Genomic DNA, 23,846 nt, shown 5'->3' with positions numbered 1-23,846 from the left:
TGCCCTGCCCTGCCCTGCCCTTCCCTGCCCTGCCCTGCCCTGCCCTGCCCTGCCCTGCCCTGCCCTGCCCTTTTTTATGTTCTTTTTAATTTCTATTACCTTTTTATTAGTAGTATTTTATTTTCCCTTTTCTTTTTTCTTTTCTCTGTTAAATATAAGTAAAAAAAAAAAAAGGCAGATATATTTGATAGTTCTTTATTGTAAAATATTTTTACAGTGTGTGTAACTTGCAACTTAAATTTTTGCAGGCTAGGCCTGTGCATGATTTCTAGGTTAAAAATGAAAAAGAAATGTATGTTTCCATGCAATACCATTTATTACTTTCCTGTCATGACAAAAGCTGCTTCAATATGCCTTAAAAATATAATTTATAATATATATATATATATATATATATGTTGTGATTATAAAAATGGCTCTGTTTTGATTCATTTTTGTAAAAAATGATGGAATGTTAATGTATAAGTGATTTTGGTTACTAGAACTTTTATCTTTGTGATGGTTTACATTTATGTACTTATTAATGCTTAATGATCTATTGTGTTTGTTTTATGAATGTAGCAGTATAACATTACAGATTAATATTTGTCAAAGACTCTATAGGTCTCCCTCCATCAGTCGAAGCCTATACCACCAGTCTTCAATTAAAACTGTGAAATGAAGATATTCGGTGTCTTGTTTTGATTTTCTTTTCAGATTCACCAGTGTTTATTACAAATTTCTATGCAATTTTTAGTAAGCAAAATATGATATGGCATAGAAGAAAAAAAATTTGTTTATGTACTACTTATGGCATATTTTCAATTAAATAATTTTTAAAAGTGATTGAAAACTTGAAAACGTTTTACATTTTGAACAGATTAAAATTAGTACCTACAGAAAAAATACTTAAACATACTTCTCAACAGACTATTCAAAAACAGACATACAAAACACCTATGTCTAAGGTTTTAAATCACAAAAGATTGATATAACAAACATATAAACAAATAAAACATTTTTAGGAAATTTATGTGTTAGGTCTAGTTACTTTTTTATTAATTATATCTTCTTCCTTGATAGTGTTCAAAATAAGTTACTGCTTATTTCTTGTCGGTAGAGTACCTATTTGCTTCTATAACAAACTTTTAGTAATTAACATAATTACGTATGTGGTCTTGAGGGAAATTTAGATTAGAAACATCATGATGAAATATTTGAATTTATTTTTATTACTTAATATCATTCTTTATTCAGATGTTAACTGAAGTAGATCTTGCTCTTTTAAGGGTTTGATGTGCCTAATTTTAAATTCAAATAGAAATTTTTCCCAAAACATAATTGTTCTTAAAAATGTGATTTTCTAAAGATCTTTTTTTTGCCCAGTATATTTGAAGTTTGTCCTCCACTAATTCCCAGCTGTGTCTGCTTAACATGTTCTAAGCTAAACAAAACAAGCAAACAAAATTGTCATGAAAAATGTAGTTAAACAAGAGGGAAAAAATATCATGATTTATATGATGTGTAAACTAATAAAGAACCTTACTAGTACAGCAAATAGAAGAGGTGGTTGTTCCAGCTCTGGGGCAGAGATTTTGAACAAGATAGTGAGAGTAAAATTTTCAGAGAGTGATGTGCAATATAAAAAAAGTGCTGCAAGCAGGCACCAAGAAGAAGGCACCCTCCATATAGGAAGACTCTGGTTAATTCACCTGCAGCACTGTGCTTTATGCTCTGCTATATTAGATTGGATATACTCAACATAGATATTCTGTAATCATCTGAAAGTTTTGAAGAGAGGACAGGGGACATTTCTTTTCCCAATATTACAAATTATGGGGAGGGCATATGATGTTTAAAATTATACAGCAATAATAAGAAAATACTAATTAGAATCTGGAAGATATTTTCATTGAAAAGTAACTAGAAGGAGATGCAGAATGTAAATTTTTCCTGATTTTTTACTGCTTTATAAATTAACAAATTGGTCTTACTCTTGGACAATGTGATGAACTCAAATGGTTTCTAGAGAGGGAAAAATATATATATATATCTGTCTAAAATTAAAGACCTGAAACCTGGATGTCTGCCTCTGAGGTAGTTAAGTCCCTTTATAGTATGTGGAGAGAATATAGTAGTAAAGAATTCATGCAAAAGATAGAAGAAAAAAAAATAATTAATGGAATGTTAGTTTTCTAGTATAAGACACTTTGCAGTGTAGAATTTGTCTTATCACTAGTTATGACTGTGAGTCTAGATAACAGTGATAAAACAGATAAAAGTATCTTGTTGTTTTTATTTGAAAACTTTTTTTTTTTTTTTTTTTTTTTTTACCAACCAGCATATAATGACAGTTATAGGCTCTTACTAGAGAAGATAGGAAAACCTTTTATACTCCAACGCAACAAACTGTGTCTCTAAGTGTTATTTCTCGAATACCACTACCTATGCACCTGTCTAGTTTGAAATAGTTTTGTAATAATAGTGTAACTTTAATACCATTTGTTTTGTTTTACCTTGTTATTAAGAAAAAAAAAAAAAAAAAAAAAAAGACTATTTGGCACATAGGATTTTGTTATTATATCTATCATAAATCTATCATAGAATATCCAAGTTGTAAGGGACTCACAAGGATCATCAATTCCAACTTCTGGGTGCCCAAAGGACCACCCTCCAATAAATAAATAAATTGGAGGTATCTGAGAACATTGTTCAAATGCTTCTTGAACTCCTGCAGTCTGTGTGCCATGGGGAGCCTGTTCCAGTGCCTGAACAACTTCTTGGTGAAAAACTTTTTCCTGATATCCAGCCCAACCCTTCCCTGTCACAGCTTCAATCTGTTCCCTCAGGTCCTATTACTAGTCACCAGAGAAGGGATCAACATTTGACTCTACACTTCTTCCTCATGAAGAAGTTGTAGACTGCAATGAGGACATACCTCAGCCTCCTCTTTTCCACGCTGAACTATCCAAGTGATTTTAGCTGCTTCTCATACATCTTCCCCTCTAGACCATTTGCCATCTTTATTGTCCTCATTTGGACAACCTTTAAAAGCTTTATATCTTTCTTATACTGTGGCACCCAAAACTGCACACAGTACTCAAGGTGAGGCCACATCAGCAGGACAATCGCTTCCTTTGATTGGCTGACAATGCACCCCATGATGTGGTTGGCCCTCCTGGCTACCAATGAACTCTATTGGCTCGTGTTCAGCTTGCTGTTGATCAAAACCCCTAAATAGCTTTGTGTGGGGGCTGATCTCCAGCATCTTGTCCTCCAGTCTATACATTTAACTGCAGTTGCCCCTTCCCAGGTGCAGAATCTGGCACTTGCTCTTGTTAAACTTCATGCTGTTGGTGATTGCCCAGCTGTCTAATTTGTCAAGATACCTCTGCAAGGCCTCACCACCTTTGATGACTGACCTCTGACCAACAGCTCCACCCGATTTGGTATCATGCATGAGCTTGCTCAAAAAAACATTCAAGTCCTTCATCCAAATTTTTTTATGAAAACACTAAAGAGGACTGGTCCTAAAACAGATATCTGTGGAACCCTACTAGTGACAGGTCGACAGCCTGTTGTAACCCTACTTACAAGAAACATCTGAGCCTGACTAATTAGCTAATGGTTCACCCACCTTATTATGCTTTCATCTAACTGTATTCTGGTCATTTTGTCTGGAAGGATACTGTGAGAGACAGTATTGGAAGCTTTACTGAAGTCCAGAACAATGTCATCGACTAACTTCTTTTAGTCAACTAACGGGGTGATCTTGTTTTAGAAGGAAATCAAGTTTATTAGATATGACCATTCCCTAGTGATCCCATGCTAGCTCTGACCAGTAACTGCTTTGTCCTTCAGGTGTTTTTCAATAACTCCCAGAATAATCTCCATAATTTTAATAATAAATAAAACAATTTAAAACAACAATAAATTTCAGTGTCTTTATTCAACCAGAGCTCCTAGGGAAATCAATGGGAGTTTTACCTAAACAAATATTAAATAAAAACTTTAGAAGAAATGAGATGACTATTCATTTATTGATAACATGTTGAATAGTTTGAATATAACTGGTCTCTATCTCTTTTCCATGCACAAGTCTTTTAGTTTTGCTTTGTTTGGAGGATTCAGATACAGAGTTCTGTAACAAAATAGAATTATACATTTGTCCCAGCTGACAAAAAAACAAATATAAGTAGTTTCATTGTAGTCTCATTTCTTAATGTATTTTTGAAAGGTTTGTATGACAATGATAAATGTGTCAAAGGAAAAGGAAAAAGGCAGAATTTTACTCATGGTATACTCTGTGAAAAATGTTATTCTGACCATTGTAGCAAAAATAAATAATTAAGTAAAATGAAGTACAGAATTGACTAAATGAGACATGAGTCAGCTATGAAATCTTTGTTTGGATTTTCCTTCCTTCCTTCCTTCCTTCCTTCCTTCCTTCCTTCCTTCCTTCCTTCCTTCCTTCCTTCCTTCCTTCCTTCCTTCCTTCCTTCCTTCCTTCCTTCCACGAAGTTAAAAAAAAAAAAAGAGACAGAGACTGGGTAAAAAGTGATTATATATAAGGACCAATATGTATATTTTTGCACTATCTGCAATGAAGGGTTTTTATTTATTGAATCCTTTATAAAATGTCTGCATCTATTTGCTAGCTTCCTAGATATTTAAATATCCAATTAGACTGACCTAAATTTTGAACTCTGGGTAAGGGAATGATTCATATGTTTGCTGAAATTAAGTTCTGTTATACTTAGGAACTTATGATACTACAGTAGAAAATTTGCTTTTTTTTTTTTTTTTTTTTCCCACCATCTTGTGTCATATCTGCAGAAAGGAAAAAAAAAAATCAAATCTAAAATGACAAAGATTGTGCAGCTTCTAGTTACAAATTTCACATTACAGTTTTTCTTGGAGCAATGTATTGTATTCTTAGTAGATATTTGATATATGGATAAATTGAGAAATTTTGAGAAAGAATTCCCTGATCTAATACTCACCTCTAGTAAAGTGTATATGTGGGATGGAGATAATGAAGGGGACAGTTCTTGTTTTGATGTATCTAATATATTTTGACAATATCTCAGTGGATTTGTTTCTAAGGTACTGACAAAGGTGCTGAAAATGTATGTTGAATGGAATTAAATTATGTCATGTTTCAGTGTGTGGTTGTGCATACTAGAACACTCAGGAACGAAAAACTTGATTTAAAAATCTGCTGGTGAGCTAGTGTCAATGAATTGATATCATAATAGATCACTATGACTTCCTTAGGAAACGCTGAATATGATGCTTGAATTCACGTTCACTTTGATAGCTATTTGCATATGTCTGGTTAAGTGGTTTAACATCTTAAAAGGAGATAAATATATATGTATATATTTGGGGGAGATTTATCTTTCATACCTGTACCATTTTACAGTAGCAAAGGTAATATCATTTACTGATTCTATATATATTTAATTATATACATTACAGATAATATTTTAATTAATATAGAACATTTGGATAACATCTAAAATTGTTTATGCCTCCTTTTCTCAGGTATTCTATTTGGACTCTAACACAAAATAATCTTAAACCTGGGAGACCCAGCCTTAGGAGAACATTGGAATGTACCTATGACCCTTGTATTTCATCCCTGTCATTTGTTAGTATAGAGCTATGTGCAGGAAAAAAAAAAAAAAAAACAAAAACAAAAACAAACAAAAAAAACAGTTGATGAAGAAGAAATTCCTAAGGACTGTGAAATTCTATTTGGAACATTCCTTTGGAACCCCACTTATGTGACTATGTTAAAACTACACTTGTAATTGTGGACAGTTTCAGCCAGAAATAATAATTATATATATATATATATATATATACATATATACACACAGGCATATAAAATAAATACATAAATAAATAAATAAATAAAAGTGCAAAATGCTTTTTCAGATCAGAATACTGTAAGATTCTATGTGTTTCTTAAACTGCAGTCTGTCATAGTAACCAGGTAAATTACTGGTAAATAGTAGTGGGTGACAAATACTCACTGTGTTGATTGTTATAGCCTCCTTTAAATGTTTTGGTAGCAGGAGTGCTGCAGGGGTGGTCTGAGAGGAGAGTCCAGAATCATAGAATCATAGAATCATAGAATATCCCGAGTTGGAAGGGACTCATAAGAATCATCAAGTCCAACTCCTGGCACTGCACATGTCTATCTGAAAGTTTAGACCATGTAACTAAGTGCACAGTCCGATTGCTTTTTAAATTCACACAGGCTTGGTGCAGTGACTACGTCCCTGGGGAGCCTGTTCCAGTTCCAGGTGACTTAAGAAGGGATCTACTTCTGGACAAAGCTGAGCTCATCAGTGATGCTGGTTGTGCCTTCATGATACCACATTTAAGAAATGGTAAAAGAACATAGTAGTTGGTTCTAGTAGTTCATGGTTCATAGGTAGTCGGTAGTAGCTGGGAGAGAAAGGAGTGAGAAAATGTGAGAGAAACAGCCCTGCAGACACCAATGTCAGTGAAGAAGGGAAAGGAAGTGGCCCTGGCACCAGAGAAGAAGTTCCCCAGTGGTCTATGGAGATGACTATGATGGAGAAGGCTGTCCCTCTGCAACCCATAGCATACAATGATGGATTAGGTATCTATGCTGCATCTTGTGGAGAAGCTCATGTAGGATTAATTCAGGAAGGACTGCATCCCATGGGATAGAGCCCATGCTAGATTAAGAGAAAAGAGTGATGATGTAGGTTTTCCCCACTGTATTTTCTTCCCCTGTTCTGTCAATTAGGGGAGTGAGATACTAGCATGGTCATTCATGGTTATCTATTGGTGTTAAACTACTAAAATATTTTCCATTACCAAAACCTTTTTATATGAACCTAAAACAAAAGACTGTTTAAAAATATTTGGAACATGAAAACCAACTTAAATTCACTCATCAAGCTACTTGGTGTCATCAACTTGCCGGAGGGAAAGGATGCCATCCAGAGGGATCTGGACAGGCTTGAGAGTTTGGTCTGTGCAAGCCTCATGAAGTTCAACAAGGCTAAGTGTAAATCCTGCACCTGGGCCAGTGCAATCCCAAGCACAAATGCAGGGTGTGTGGAGAACTGACTCAGAGCAGCTCTAAGCAGAAGGACTTGGGGCTGTTGGTTGATAAGCATCAGTGAGCTGGCAATGTGTGCTTGCAACCCAGAAAGCCAACCATATCCTGGGCTGCATCGAAGAGCAGCAGGTCAAAGAAGGTGATTTTCACCTTCTATTGTGATCTCATGAGACCCCACCTAGAGTACTGTGTTCAGCTCTGAGTTTGCTAGTACAAAAAGGACATGGACCTGTTAGAGAAAGTACAGAGGAGGGTCATGAGGATGATCAGAGAGCTGGAACACCCCTCCTATGAAGGAAGAATGAGTGACTGTGGTTGTTCAACCTGGAGAAGAGAAGGCTCTGGAGGGACCTTTTAGCAGCCTTCAAATACCTAAATAAAACCTACAGGAAATATGAAGAGGGACTTTTTATCATGGTTTGTAGTGATAGGATAAGGGGGGTTACTTTAATATATATATATATATTTACGTATAGATAGATAGATAGATATTAAATATAAGGAAGAAAGTCTTTACTCAGAGGGTGGTGAGACACACTGGAAGAGGTTGCCCAAAGAATTTGTGGATGCCCCATCCCTGGAAATGTTCAAGGCCAGGTTGGATGGGTCTTTGAGAAACCTGTTCTAGTGGAAGGTGTCCCTGCCCATGGTGGTGGTGGTGTGCAGGGGATGGGCATGAGGGGGCAGGGGACAACTAGATAATCTTAAAGATCTTTTCAACATAAACCACACTATAATACTAAGACTCTATGAAATTTCTTCTCAAAATTCATTGTAACTTTTTTCCATAACTTAGATATCACTAAAAGAAGAAATAATATACCAGATCATAGACTATAAGATCATCTGCATTAGAAAGTGGAGTTTGACATGAAGGAGAGGAAGGGTTATTTCTAACATATCTACAAGGTTCAGACTAAAAAGAAACTTTCTTTAAAATAGTAAGTGATGTTTTTCTCAGTGGTTAAACTCATTCTGTATTTGTGTAGCTTTGAGAATATTTTTTTTCTTTTTTTAACTACACTTGAGATGTCTGGCTTTCTGACTTTCTCCCTGTTACGATAAAATTAAATTTCCAGCATACTGACATATAATACTGCTGTTCAAAATTTAGAATGTTGACATGGACAGAACAAAGATTTCCATAGCTGTTTTTTCTAGGCTTTATAAAGAAATTTAAAAGTAAATAACCCTGTCTGGCCCAATATTTGAAGAAAAGAAAGACATCATTTTTTTACTTAGAAAATTTTACACTTTCATAATATGCAGCTAGATTATAACAAACATGGTCCTTCCTCTAGGAGAGATATTAATTTAAATCTGTGTATTTACCATCTTGGAGAGGAGAGGAGAGGAGAGGAGAGGAGAGGAGAGGAGAGGAGAGGAGAGGAGAGGAGAGGAGAGGAGAGGAGAGGAGAGGAGAGGAGAGGAGAGGAGAGGAGAGGAGAGGAGAGGAGAGGAGAGGAGAGGAGAGGAGAGGAGAGGAGAGGAGAGGAGAGGAGAGGAGAGGAGAGGAGAGGAGAGGAGAGGAGAGGAGAGGAGAGGAGAGGAGAGGAGAGGAGAGGAGAGGAGAGGAGAGGGGAGGAGAGAGGAGAGGGGAGGAGAGGGGAGGAGAGGAGAGGGGAGGAGAGGGGAGGGGAGGAGAGGGGAGGAGAGGGGAGGGGAGGAGAGGGGAGGAGAGGGAAGGAGAGGGAAGGAGAGGGAAGGAGAGGGAAGGAGAGGGAAGGAGAGGGAAGGAGAGGAGAGGGAAGGAGAGGGAAGGAGAGGGAAGGAAAGAAGAAAAAGGAAGAGAAAAGAAGAAAAAAGAAGAAAAAAGAAGAAAAAGAAAAGAAGAAAAAAGAGGAAAAAAAATGAGGAAATAATTTTATACTTTAAACCTTAAACCTTAAACCTTATGATATTTTCTTATGTAATGACAGTGAATTCTTTTGGATATTATACACCTAACTTTGTACTTGCATATATATATAAATAAATAATCAAATATATATATATATATATAAGACTTCAAGACTTTTTTTTTTTCTATTTCTTTATAATAAAACATGATTTTTAAAATTTATTCTATAAGAAATGCCTACCACATGTTTATATCTTACTAATGTTCTTCACACTGAAGTGCTCTCTTTGGCCTCTATTTCATGCTCAGTTTTTACATGGTTTTATTATTGATGTCCATGGATAATTACAGATGTGAATTTATAGAGCACTCAAGTATGTTTAGTTGCAGATAAGAATGCAGATATGAATGCATCTGCCTAAAGGTGATAAGGAAAATGATCTGTTGTTGTTCTGAGTCAGTTCATAGTTAATTTATATACATATTAATAAGAAAAAAAAAAAAAAAGGTGGAAAATACAGAAATACAGAACATACTGCACACACCTTTTGGGAGAGGGTGTTCAGTATTGTATCTTCAGGTACTATGTGCTGAGTTCTTATCTCTTACAAACAATGCATTCCCAAATGATAGAAAGCTTCTTTGTAATTACCCTGTTTCTCTAATTGTATTATGTTTACATGGCAAGGGTTTGATAGCAGTGGAGCTGCAGAATTGGCTTCTGAGAGAAAAATCCGGAAGCTGCCCCATGTTAGATAAGAGCCAGTTCCAGCTGGCTCCAAAAGGACCCACTGATGGTCAGAAGATGATAAGTGATGAAGAAAGCAGTTCTTGAAGAGCTGTTGTCTGTTTGGGAAGGACAGTATATCATGGAAGGGACCACATATTGCAGCAAGGGAAGAGAGTGACCATAAAGGAGCATTAGAGATGAAGCATTAGAGACTGACCACAGCACCTATCCCCCATTCCCCAGTGACACTTGGGTAGAGTAGTTAGAATATTGTAGACTGGGGAGAAGGTGATTTTAGTTTGTTTTTACTCCTCACTGTTCTAGTCTTCTAGTGGTAGACAATAAACTATATTACTTTCCCTATGTCAAGTCTATTTTGCCCATGACTATAATTATTAAATTATTTCCCTGTCCTTATGTCAACCCTTGTGCCCTTCCCATCATATTTTCTCCCCCTTTTTTCCATGAGGGAGTGAGAAAGTTGTTGTGGTGTGGTTCAGCTGCCCATCAGGGTAAAACCAACAAACACAACAGTAGCACTTTAGACACTTTCTTCATGGACATTTTTTATAAGCAGATTGGTTGTTTCAATAAATGATATTGACAGTCACGACAATTAAGAAAGTTAGGAAAGTGTCTTTTTTTGTTTGTTTGTCTGTTTGTTTAAGACTTCTAGTGGCAATTGGTGTTTTCTTTGTTAGACTGATAGATTCCATTTACACTGTCCAGAAGGAACCCATACAGAATAATATTTCCATTTTAATCCTCACTAAAATGGAGTCACAAATTTACAAGATGTCCCTGTCCTTGGTAGGAACTTTGGTCTAAATAGAATTTAAAGGTCCCCAGCAACCCGAACCCTTCTGTGACTCCATGATTCTGTGATTCTGTCTATTCTTTCTAGCTTAATTATATTTTACAATAGTTAGAAGCAGATACTGTGGAGTCATGGAACTTTGGACAGTTTATTGACTTCATTTATTTTGCATTGATAATGAGCTATCAAAAAAACCTCTCAGCAGCTCTTTTTTTTTTACAGATTTCATCTCAGGTTTCTGATTATGCAAGTGGTTTGTGGTACAGGTAACATTATCTCTGTCCTGTCCTCCGTCCACTTCAGAGAATTTTTAAGGTTAGAAAAGACCTCCAAGGTCATCCAGTCCAGCCATCACCCTTCTACCAATGTCACCCACTAAAAAATGTCCCTATGCACCACATCAAACTTTTCTTTAAACAACCCCAGGGACGGTGACACCACCACCTCCCTGGGCTACCCGTTTCAATGCCTGACTACTCTTTCATAAAATAAATTTCTTCTAATTTCCACCCTAAACCTCCCCATGCACAACTTGAGGCTATTCCCTCTAGTCCTGTTACTGGTTATCTGTGAGAAGAGGCTGACACCCAGCTTCCCACAACTTCCTTTCAGGTAGTTATGGAGAATGGTAAGGTCTCCCCTGAGCCTTCACTTCTCCAGAGTAAATAATCCCAGTTCTCTCAGCCACTCCTCAGGAGACTTACATTTCAGGCCCTTCACCAGCTTCATAGCCCTTCTCTGGACACGCATCAGGCCCTTAATGTCCTTCCTAAAGTGAGGGGCCCAAAACTGATCACAGTACTCAAGGTGTGGCTTCAACAGAACAGAATACAAACACCTTCTTGATCCTGCTGGCTACATTATTCCTGGTGCTATCCAAGATGCCGTTGGTCTTCTTGGCCACCTGGGTACAATGCTGGCTGATGTTTAGGCAAGCATCAACCAGCCCCCCAAATCCTTTTCCTCTGCACAGATTCCAAGCCACTCTGCCCTAAGCCTTGTGTAGGGTCTTGTGACCAAAGTGCAGGACCTGGTATTGTTGAACTTCACCCCATTGGCCTTTGGCCAATGACCCATTCTGTCCAGGACCTTTCTACCCTCCAGCAGATCAACACTTCCCCACAGCTTGGTATCATCTGCAAACTTACTTAGGGTGCACTCAATTCCACCATCTAAATCATCAATAAGGACATTAAAGAGGATGGCACCCCAGCACCAACCCCTGGGGAACACCACTCATGACCAGTCTCCAGATGGATTTCACTCCATTCACCAGTTGATTTCACCAAGAACATTTCCAATGTTCATGACTCAGCAGTGTTTCTTGTAAAGTTGGCTTATGTAAGTTAATATTTTATGATATGTATGACAACAGCAAGTGTAATTGCACTTTGCAGCGATTGTTTTTTGATGTGGTACAACCTTACTAGTCCTTTTGTTTCAGAACGTCATCTGAATATCTCTGTACTTGATAGTGCCAGTCAGGAAAAAAAATAAAAATCCTTTTCTCACTGTCAACCCCTGCCATCACATTAAGTTGTTGATATAATAGCAAGAAATACATAGTTATTAAAGCTAGGTACTCACTTGAAGAGAAAATTAATAGGGCAGGAGCATTCACTGGAATGACAAAATCAACTTTATTTTAATACTGGATAAACTGATTAAGAAATAATGAAAATAAGTGTTTTTTCTAGACACCATGTAATATTCATTCAATATGAGAGATCATTCAATATGTTTTCTTTAACAATGAATCACACATCTTTAAGTAGGACAGAAATGTATGGAATAGATCAGAGTACAATTCTATTGATTTTGAAATGATATATGCAACTATGTATGGAAATGTGAGAAGACTGTGCTAAATAGATCAGTGTCCAGCAAGAGATTTCGTCTCCATCAGCACAGAAAGACTGCTCATACTTAGAGGGAAGAAAGACTGAAGGAACTAGGGACAAAACAAAAACAAACTAATTCTGCCAGCCAGTATATACTTTAAGGAAAAAGAGTACATAGTTATGCTATCTGCTGTACCATTGAGGTTGCACTGTTTGCTCAGAGATTAAGATTTTGTCATACTCAACCTAAAACTGTCTTCCTATTTTCTATCCTTGAGTAAACAAAAGATTAGAAGCTCATACATTTATTTTTTTTTTTTTGTTCTACTTAACATTGACTTATGCATAAAAAAAAAAGTTGGTAACTTAGTTAATGAAGTCAGAACTCAGTAGGGTAAGCACGGTTTCTCCTAAACTACATTTTTTTCTCCTTGAGTTGTCAGACTGCAATGTTAATTTTGTAAGTACATTGAAAAATAAATTATGTCTCAAAGGTCTTATTATTTTTTTAATGAATTTAAATATGTGGTTCTGTATGAAGATTCATTTGGAGTGTTATTTTTATGTTATTTTAGCTCTATTACAACATTTAGGGACTGTAGTATTTTTCTGTCTTTCTTTGATAGATATCATCATAGATTTGTCATATTGTTCTCAAGGAATAAGTGGAAAAGAATGATCCTTGCATATTACCTGGGTTTTGCATTGTTCCACATAAGTAGCCTGATTAGTTGATTCTTTATTTGTGTTATATACAAATAAATATGATAAAACCATCTGTATACAGCAGGAACTGGTCAGGCTGTTTATACATATGTCCATCTAGTGTCCTACAATGGACAATAATTCTAATGCATTTTCAAAGTTTAAATACTTGTAGATGTAAGCTGTTGATTTGCATTAAAATATTTTTTTTTTAAATATATTATAGATTTTCCATTTTACATGATAAGACAGTACATTTAGTACTTTATCAGTACATTTAATTGTTTTATAGTATTGTTAGATCAATAGACTTACAATATCCGTCTGAGAACAGGTAATCAGCAATGTTTAATTTTGCTTTCTGTCCCATTACTGTATTTATATATCCTTGTGGACATGTAATGTAAACTTTTTCTTTTTTTTAATCAACTTTTTTTTCCTTTCTTTATGAAAGATTTTTTTTTCCTTTCTCCTGATCCTCAGGGTACAAATTCATAATTTATTTTCTACTCTGTCTCTGTCTCTTTCTTCTCTGTCCAAGTTACTGAGGACTGTGGACGAGATGATATCTATTATTTCTGGCCTACAATTAATGGCTTATATCTATATCTTTGTGGCTTGGATTTGTAATTCTTAATACTTGAAGAATTCCTATCTTAATTCCCTGCAGTTTAATTCCCGCTTACTTCGTATCTCCTGTTATCATTTTCCTGATAGCTGGTTTCCTTATATCATATAAGAAAAGTAGCTCCTTTCCCTTTTTGCTTAGAGAACCAAATGAGACAACATGAAAAATGATAGGTATTTGAAAGTGATTACAACAACAACAACAACAACAACAACAACAACAATAATAATAATAATAATAATAATAAATAATAATAATAATAACAACAACGACAATAATATATAATAATCCCCTGGAGACATTTATGTAAGAGGATTGCTGATAATTAGAAATATTGATAATTAATCAGCAGAAACATTTAATTATCCGAGTCAGGAAAAGATTCACATTTGTGATTTTGACACTGGGAACCTGGTAGACAAAAAGAAGGCTTTGTAGAAGAACTCACCTGTGAGTTTTCACTTATCAGTTACATCCAGAGAATGTTTGTCCTGAAAACAATCATTTCATAAAGACTAATAATTTACATAATTTCCCCACATTTTCTAATCAACAGATGCCAGCACAGTATATTGCTTACATATCTAGTGTTTTAAAGTTCGTCTTCATTCAGATAAAATTATAAAATATATTGATTCTCAATTTACATTTTGCAAATTTAAATGGAGAATGGATGCATGCCCTAGACAGTAATTGAGCTGGAGAGGTATTTAACATCCAAAGTATCAATTAACATGTGCTTTTTTGTGCACCGTTGATTGTGAACTACAGTTAAGGTGTAGTGTTTTTTTGTTTGTTTGTTTTGTTTTGTTTTGTTTTTCCAGAGAACTAAGGTTTCGTTTTGCCTGGTGTTAGGACTTTCATGTTAATAACTGTGTGTTAATGATTTTGTGTCACATCTTTTTCAAATGCATAACATCAACAAAGCAAAAGATTTTCCAGTTTGTCATTCTAAGAAGTCTTAAAATTATTATTTTTTGTTTGTTTGTTTGTTTTTAATTTACTTTTATTACTATTATTTTAATTTAAAGGAAATAAACATCTTGTGCTAGGGTTATGTTCACTTCACTAACCTAAACTTGATATTTTTCACTGACAGATAATTGTGATGATCAGTTGGTGTCTGGTTTGCCTCAGTCATCATTCAGCAGTTCATCAGAGCTGTCTAGCAGTCACAGCCCTGGATTTGCAAGGCTCAATCGAAGAGAGGGTGAGTGTGCTTTATTGGTTGATTGATTTTTTTTCTTTTTTAATAAAATAAAATAAATAAAATACCGTATTTTCTTACCTGTCCACAAAGTTGAAATGATGCTTTGTGAGTGTGTTTGGGGATACTGAGGCAGGAGAGACTTAAATTTGTTATTTTAAGGAGAGAGGAAAGGTAAAATAGCTAATCTCAAATAACTCACTACATTTAGTTTTCTTTGTGGCAAAATTTTGTAAAGATTTTACTAATTTTCATGTAAGGGATTCTTCCTGAATCAATCTGAAATCTTCATGTGATTTTCCAGCATTAAACGTAGACAGCTTTGGACATATATTTGTGCCTATTCCAAAAACATCTTTTAAAATTATTTTTGTTTCTAAGTAAAATTAAACAAAACAAAACAAAACAAAACAAAACAAAATAAAATAAAATAAAATAATCTATTTTCTCATAGAGGCGAAATACAGGATATGCAAAGGTACGAGTGTCATTTAATGTCTTTATGTAAGGAATTAGAGACAAATGCATATTCCAGCTGGAAAGACAGGGTCTGATATTTAGAAAATAGGTTTTAGAAAATGTTTGATACTTTTCCTAGAAATTTAAGATCCTAGTTATTGTAATTTTTTTTTTTTCACTGAATCTAATATTATATTATTTACTGAGAAAGTGGAAAAATATGTAACTATCATATGGTCCAATTTTTTAGTAAAGGAAAAGAAACCTTGTTATTAAGTTATCAGTTATATTACAGTTATATATCAGTTATATTATGCTGACAGCACAATGTCATATCCATTTTTTTTCTGATTTACTAATTAAACGTAGATTTTCAGTCGTTTTAGACTAAAAATTTCAGATCAATTATGGGACATTTTTTTCTTTTGTTAAATGCCCTTAAAGTTTGTTAGACATTTGCTATTACACTTGAACATTTGTCATACAAGATCCAGAGATTTTTCATTTTTACTGAAGGAACTAGTATCTTGTATTTAGTGTTATCTTTACTACATGAATGAAGAATTTCTTCTAAGTAGTGTAAATATGTTTTCTGTTCCTAATGACAAAAGTCTTATCATATTTTCTCTGTGAAAGACATCTCTTCTGAAGGTTCGTACAGTATCTGTTTGCTGATATAAATTCTGACAAAAAAAAAAGTAAAAATAAAACTAATTAAAAAAAAGATTTTAAACTGTCAAGATGCATCACGTTAAACTTTGTGCTGTGTTGGTGGTCTATTTTATAATGAGTTCATAAGTCACATTAAAGATAAATGTAACTGCACTGAACATTAAAAGATTAAATCAAGTTTGAATTAACTTCAAAATACTGAGCAATCTCAATAGTCAGTCTCATTAGCCAAATGTCCAGGAGCTCAGTTATTCCTGTCATTAACATAAGATTTCCATTTTTTATTTTATTTGTTTATATTTTTTTCCCACCACACCTATGAGGTTCTTGTTCTTAACATCAAAGTACTAATGCTAAGAATTAATAAATAATAAATATCTTTAGGAAGGATATTATTAAAATCTGGCAAGATATATATTATTGGTAAATAAAATCTCACTGATGACATACCTAAAAATAATATTCTATTTTAAAGTTATGGCAAAACAGCTAAATTTCAGTTTGAAATTAATTTAGTTTATATATTCAAGAGCATATGTTACTGTTTTGAATCATCTTTGTATGTTGTTTGTAAGCTATGATCCAAGTGTAGACTATGTTCAAGGATATTTTAAAGCTCAACTTTCTGACAATTAGTAAACTGAGAACAAGAGCAAACATTGGCTTTTCTAAGAATGAGTTGCTGGGGACACTGACTTCTGTTTATTTATTACCCAACAGGAAATAAAGAAATTAGTTCAGAGGTAAAGAAAATACACTTAAGATGTTATGTCTTATATCACAATCTAACTTTAGTGTCAGCATTAAGACAGACAATAAGAACTGTACTGGTTATTTAGAGACATTCAAATAAACCTGATGTATTTGGTTTACATGGCAAGGCTTTGTTAGCAGGGGTTGCTGGGGAGACCTCTGAGAGAATAGTACAAAAGCCGCCCCATGTTAGATAAGCACCAGTTTTGGCCAGCTCCAATATGGGACCAGCTTCTGCCCAGAGGTCAACCAATAAACTGTGCCATTTTCACATCTCTGAGAGCAGATTCAAGAAAGGAAAAAAACTGCTGCACCACAGCAGTTGGGAGAGTGAGGAGTGAGAAACAGGTTTGAACCCAGTGTCACTGCAGAAGTTGAGCAGGAGGTGTTCCAGGTGCCAGAGCAGAAGTTCTGCTGCCACCTGTGGAGAGGCCCCTGGTGGACTAGGCTTTTCCCTTGCTGCCCATGGTGTACCACAGCAGAGCAGATCTCCATAATGCAGCCTGTGGAGGAACCCGTGGTGCAGCATGCGGATATGACCTGAAGGAGGCCATGGCCAGTGGAGAACCCCTGCTGGAGGAGACTTCAGGTCAGACTTCTAGCCTATGGAGAGTGGACCATGCAAAAGCTGGTGATCTGGCAGGAGCTGCTTCCTGTGGGGGACCCGTGCTGGAGAAGTTTGTTCCTGATGAATGGATCCTGTGGTACATACCCATATCTGGAACAATTCTTGAAGATCTGCTGCCTGTGGGAAGCCCACTCAGGATCAGTTCAGGAAGGACTGTATCCCATGGGAGGGAGCTTGTGTTGGAGCAGAGCAAGAGAGTGGCTGTGTAGTAGCAGTGGAGACAAAGTACTACAGACTGACTGCAGCCACCATTCCTTGTTCCCCTGAGCAGCTCAGGGGAGGAGGTGGAAGAGAGTGGATGGGAGAGAAGATGTTTTTAGTTTGTTTTTCTGTTTCTCATTGTTCCAGTCTTCTAGTGATAGGTAAGAAATGTCATCAATCTCATGCTGAGTCTGTTTTGCCCATAAAGATAAATGTAGAGTGATCTCCCTGTTCTTATCTCAACCCTTGAGCTATTTTCATCATATTTTCTCCTCCTTTCCCTTTGAAGAGGGGGAGTGAGAGAGTGGTTGTGGTGAAGCTCGGCTGCTCAGCTGGGTATAACCACCACACCAGTTTACCGTATTAAATTCGAATATTACATTTGACATCAATATAAATAGCTGATAAGTATGTAACTAAATTAACTTATAACAATACTTTGCAATAACAAAAATATATCCATTCTTGTATCTCTGTGATTCCACATGACATCCTCATCTCCAAATTGGAGAGATACAGATTTGATGGGTGGGCCATTTAGTGGATAAGGAATTGGTTTGAAGGTCACATCCAGAGAGTGGTGATCAATGGCTTTATATCCAGGTGGTGGCCAGTGATAAGTGGTGTGTTCTAAATAAGTGCTCTAAAAAATCTTACCTAACATCTGAGTTCTCACTAAACTGTATCTTCCTAAAGATATTGATCTACCTAAAATGTACATATAAAAACTTGTTTGCATTTCACAGAATCATTGTATGGTTAAAGTTGGAGGGGACCTCTAGAGGTCATCTAGTCCAACCCGATTGCCAAGCAGGGTGAACTAGAGCACATTGCACAGGATCACATCCAGGTGCATTTTGAATATCTCCAGACTAGACAACTCCACAACCTTTCTGGGCAGCCTATTCAAGTTCTCCATTACCCTTATAGTAAAATATTTCGTCATAGTCAGATGGAACTTCCTTTGTTTCAGTTTTTGCCCATTGCCTTTTGCCCTGTTTCTGGGCACCAATGAATAGAGTTTGGCCCTATCGGAAGAGGGCCAACACAATCCCTTCAGATATTTTTACATATTGATAAGATCCCCTCCCGGTCTTCTCTTCTCTAAACTAAACAGCCCCAGCTGTCTCAACATCTACTCATGTGACAGGTCCTTCAGCCCTCTAATAATTTCCATAGTCCTCCTCTGGACTCATTCTAATAGTTCTTTCATCTTGTTGTACTGTGGAGCGCAGAACTGGATGCAATAATCCAGGTGAGAAACCACCAAGACTGAGTAGAGGGGGAGGATCACCTCCCCTGACCTGCTGGCAGCACTTTTCCCAACGCACCCCAGGAGACCATTAGCTTTCTTGGCCACAAGGGCACATTTCTCTCATAGTTAACCTGCTGTCTACCAGGACTTCCAGGTCCTTCTCCACAGAGCTGCTTGCTATCATGTCAGCCCCCAACCTGACTGGTACATGGGGTTATTCTTCCCTAGGTGAAGGACCCTGCACTCGCCTTTGCTAAATTTCATGAGGTTCCTCTCCACCCAACTCTTCACCCTGTACAGGTCCCTCTGAATAGAAACACACCCATCTAGGTTATCAGACATTCATCAGGTTTTGAGTTATCAGTAAACTTGATAAGGGTGCACTCTTTTCCGTAATCCATGTCGATGAATACATCGACGTGATGAATCCATGATGAATACATTGAACAAGACTGGACCCAGTACCAACCCCTGTGGGACTCTGCTACCTGCAGGCCTCTAACTAGGCTGTGCCTCTGATTACAGTCCTCTGAGCTCTGCCATTCAGTTAGAGTTCTCGATCCACCACCACACTGTCCACACATCTATCGCAGACTTCTTGAGCTTGTCTGTAAGGATGTTACAGAAGACAGTGCTGAAGCCTTGCTGAAGTCAAGATAGACCACATTCACTTCTCTCCCCTCATCTACCCAGACATTTGACTCTTTTTTTTTTTTTTTTTTTGTTAATGTACTAACTATTGTTTGTACCATGCATTTTTTTTTTAGAATTATCTTTTCCTTCACATTGTCCTCTAAAGCATGTGTACATTATAAATGATCGTGGCTTTACCCTTGGCATCTATCTACCTCATGTAGATACAAAGCAGTAGGATGTCCAATTATAAGACTCGTAGCTCTCTGTTTTCACTTTTTGTATATCTCAGGGTCACAGCACGCAACACGGTAAAGATCTTATTCATTTTGCACATTCAAAACATTTTATTTGGTTTAGTAATCAGGCTGGTTAGGTTATTTTTGGTTCAATTAGAAATGACTCTGTTGAATTGTGTTGATGGGGCAAGATGAAAAAAATATTTGGTCTTCAATAAATTATTCTTAAATAAATTACTCATTTTTTTTTTTTTTTTAATTTTTGCACTTAGAGAAGAGAATTATTACTTGATATTAAGCATTCTGTTACAGAACAATGTGAATTAGATTGATATGTTATTAGTGTTTGGTGGGAAGTGATTTTGAACTTTAAGCAAATTCACTTTAGAAAAGTAGATTATCCCAGTTCAATAATGCACTTGTTTTTTAAACTATCAAAATTAGGGAAAATTGAACACAGGAAAAGTAGAGTGCTTTTACACAGATTTTTTAGAAGTCAAACTGTCATAATTCATCAGTAGAGAAATAAAATAAATCTGTATATAAATATACACTACATGTATTTCAGTCACCAAATGAAAGGCAGAAATTACCAAAAAGTTAACCATAAAAGGGATATTTGAAGTTACACTGAAGAAGAGGTCTTTAGCCACACAGTTTTGAATTTAATAAATTAATAGGAAATGATAAAGGAACTGGGGAAAGAAAGCTACATTTTTTGAAGAAAAAAAAAAAGGAAAAAAAAAGGAAAAAAAAAGAAAAAAGTATGGATTTCAAAGACCGCACAAAAGGTGAAACATAGACATATTAGTAGAACAGCTAACTATGATGTTATAAGCATAGAATATCTGTATGTTTCAGGTCTTTGTTTATAAAGGAAAAAAACAATATGCTTGAATTATGTGAGGACAGAAAGGGATTTTTGGTTCATTGGCTGCCAAGGAAATTGAAAACATCTAAGAACAAATTGTTAAATGTTCTGAAAATTTTGCATTAATATTGGTGTATTGGTTTCCTGAAGCTTTACAAATATTCAATACATAAGTACAGACAATAAAATACTCCTGTTAAGTGTTAAAGTAGTTGCCACAATATCAGTTCTGCCTGAAATAATGGAAAGTTTGAAATAATGGAAAATACAACATGCAAGTAAAATAAATAAATAAATAAATAAATAAATAAATAAATAAATAAATAAATAAATAAAAATAAAATAGCTAATGAAAGTTAAATATTTTTAACGGAAAAGTAGACCTTATCAACAATAAATAACAAAACACCCCAGTTTATGTATAAATTTGGTACATAACTCAGAAATGCAGGGATACGTGGGCTTCTATAGACTTTTGCCTAAATGTTGCATGACATTCTAACTTTAAATAACAGCAAAATATCAATACAGTTAAATTATATGGATTAAGATCAGGATGGCTGATCTCAAAAAAATAAAAGTTATTTTTGCTATATAAAAGTGTTTCCACAGAAGCTCTGGAGAAACTCTAAGCCCATCTTTATTGATTACTTCTGTTAATTATTACAAGTAAATACAAATCATTTATGATGAAATGCATAAATAACATAAGGATTGGTGAAACAGAAAATAATCCTGCCAACAAAGCAAAAGAATATAGGTATGGTAATCAATTGAGCTATTGAAATAATCACTTTAACAAAGTGGGTTGTAAAATTAAATGCTTAGAAGAATATAGTGTATGACCCCAGTCACTACTTCTCAGATAGCAACTGTGTCCTACAAAGTTATGATTATGAATGAATCTGGGATCTGAGCTAAACCATCAATATACTATTATTTCTTTACCATGTTCTTTGACAAAAAGAGACAAGGAATCTTTTGTATGTACAAACAGATAAAAGGAGTTTTTATTTATTAAGATATTTTTTATGCCAATTCCACCACTGTGAACACAAGGAAGAAAAAAATATGCTACGGGAAGAGTTTATTTATTTATTATTATTATTATCATTATTATGCATCTTTTTTTCAAAGAAAACAAAAATTGAAACAAAACAACACAAAAGAGAAAATAGAGAATATAGTTTTTAAGTGGTCATGCTGTCAGACCACCAAAAGGCTTGAAAAAGGCAGATAGGATTTAAGGATTTTAGGATTTTTTATTTTCTTTTTTTCCTCATAAATTAAATAGGCAACAAATACTTCTATATAGGTAGCTATTAAACATCCCAAAACAACGACAAAAGTGGCCAGCACTGAGAACACGCCTATCATGACATGTTCTAGTTTTAGAAACCATGAATACCAACATTTAACTTGTTACATTGTGTTTCTCTTCAATCAATGTCAATAACTTTTATGATGAATATTCAGCTGAAGTTTGGCATTAAAGATGGTTTGCTTCATCTGGAAATAGAGAAGGTTTATTGAAATATTTTCCAACAATGACCTGTGAAAGAACTTTTCTGTCAAACAGGAGAAGAATGTGTCATTGCTAAGGGCAGGGTTTCTTCTGTTTTTGGCTGCAGTCTGATCAGTCAATCCCAGTGGAAAATAGTTATTAATGGGGCTGTGAACCCTTCACCCAAGAACATTGGGCTGCCTTTGAATTAATGATCTTTTGTAAAACCAGGTAAAAATTCAGAAAACAATTGCCTGGCAAGCATACCTCATATCTGTGCAGCTAAATGAGCTGGACAGGGATTTGGCGTTCATACACTAATACTTTGGTTTAGAATATGACAGAAGAAAATTAAATACAGAAGCTATTAAGTAGCCAAAAAAATCTGGTTTACAGCTTTCTTTTTCACTGAGGTGGGAAGTAACCCATGTATTTTAATTATGCTGTCAACTTACATAGCCAGATATTCAAAAGTGTCCTAGAAACTTGAATACATTAAGTTACCAAAAAAAAAAAATAAAGGAAAAAGAGTTTTTTCTCTGGTGTGCATATAGAACTGGACTTTTTTTTTCTTTCTCTCTCCTCTTCTTCCCTCCCCTTTCCTCCCCTTCACCCTACCTTTTCACTGAATAGGATATCTGAAAGGTAGTTCATTCAGTATGGTACTCTTAACTTCATCTAATGTTTTGTTTGTTTGTTTGTTTGTTTTTTACAAGAACAGCAGTTTTATCACTTTTTAAGAACTTGCAGCATGTAGATTGAAATGGATAAAATAATATTTCTCATGGAATAAGAAAAAATAAAAAGATTGATTATTGATAAATACTTTTTTTTTTTTTGTAAGAGATCGTTTGACATGCACAAACTGAATAAATACTGAAAATTAAAATAAAAAGCAAAATCAAGAACTTAATAGCAACTAGTTTTGTTTTAGTTTTTGTTTTTGTTTTAGTCACCAAAAGATAATTAAAAAAACTTACTCTCTCAATTTCATTCATATACAAATAAAAATCAATAAATCTGGTAGTAAGAAAATAGAATGAAAAAGATCTAATCTGATGGCAAACATGCAAATCTAAGTTGATCCAACTAACATCATGGCTTAGATTTTTATGATTTACTTGATTTCAACAGGTCTGTAGGGAAAAGGACAAAAGTGGCATTCTGAATATTTTATTCTTAAACTGAATAAGATAATCAATGGCTACATTGACTAACACGTAAAAAAACAGATAGTGCGTACTGCTGTATTGTAAGTGAAAGTCCATTCAAAGTGTTGGTAAGTTTCTGAGGGAGAAATCATTGATTTTTATTTTTTTTTAACAGCTCAGAATATTAATTATTAAAAGGTTTTTTTATTTTTTTAATTTTTTTTATTATATTTTTTTAATATCATTGAACAAGTTTACTTTTGCTGAAGAAAATGTTCTTAATACCTGTTTTAAACACCTAAAGAATAACTTATGGGCATAAACAGAATTGTGCATGGTGTGCTATTCACTGTGCTATGTAGCTGTACTGGAAGAGTTTTAAGAAATGATCAGATTCACATCAGCTTCAGTGAAGACAGGATCTGAAACAACAACCTTTAATTACTGTATATAGTAAAATTTACTTTTTTTTTTTTTTTTTTAATTGTAATTCTGACGCTTCAAAAACATGTAGTAAGAGAGTAGTAAATTATTTCTAAGTGGAGTAAGCAAATAGTATAAAATATTTACAAGTATGTACAAAGCATTTTACTTTCATGAACATTTATGAGGAGTTAGGAATGTTTAT

At 35.0% G+C, this 23,846-nt stretch overlaps 1 protein-coding gene across 1 annotated transcript in view; it reads left to right on the top strand.

Moving 5' to 3' along the window:
* The window catches only part of CNTNAP4 (contactin associated protein family member 4), a gene marked incomplete at both ends in the record, with an annotated part of 227,329 nt that overhangs the window by 5,543 nt on the left and 197,940 nt on the right, over positions 1-23,846 (top strand). Inside the window, one exon of the mRNA XM_084304819.1 lies at positions 14,745-14,855. Within this exon, the coding sequence (XP_084160945.1) occupies positions 14,745-14,855 (111 nt within the window). The remainder of the gene's footprint in view (positions 1-14,744; positions 14,856-23,846) is intronic.

Source organism: Netta rufina (assembly GCF_964035555.1).
Source record: "Netta rufina genome assembly, chromosome: Z".
In the NCBI taxonomy this organism is placed as follows: domain Eukaryota; kingdom Metazoa; phylum Chordata; class Aves; order Anseriformes; family Anatidae; genus Netta; species Netta rufina.
Note: the sequence above shows the minus strand (reverse complement) of the source record. Positions and strands in the feature narration are given on the sequence as shown.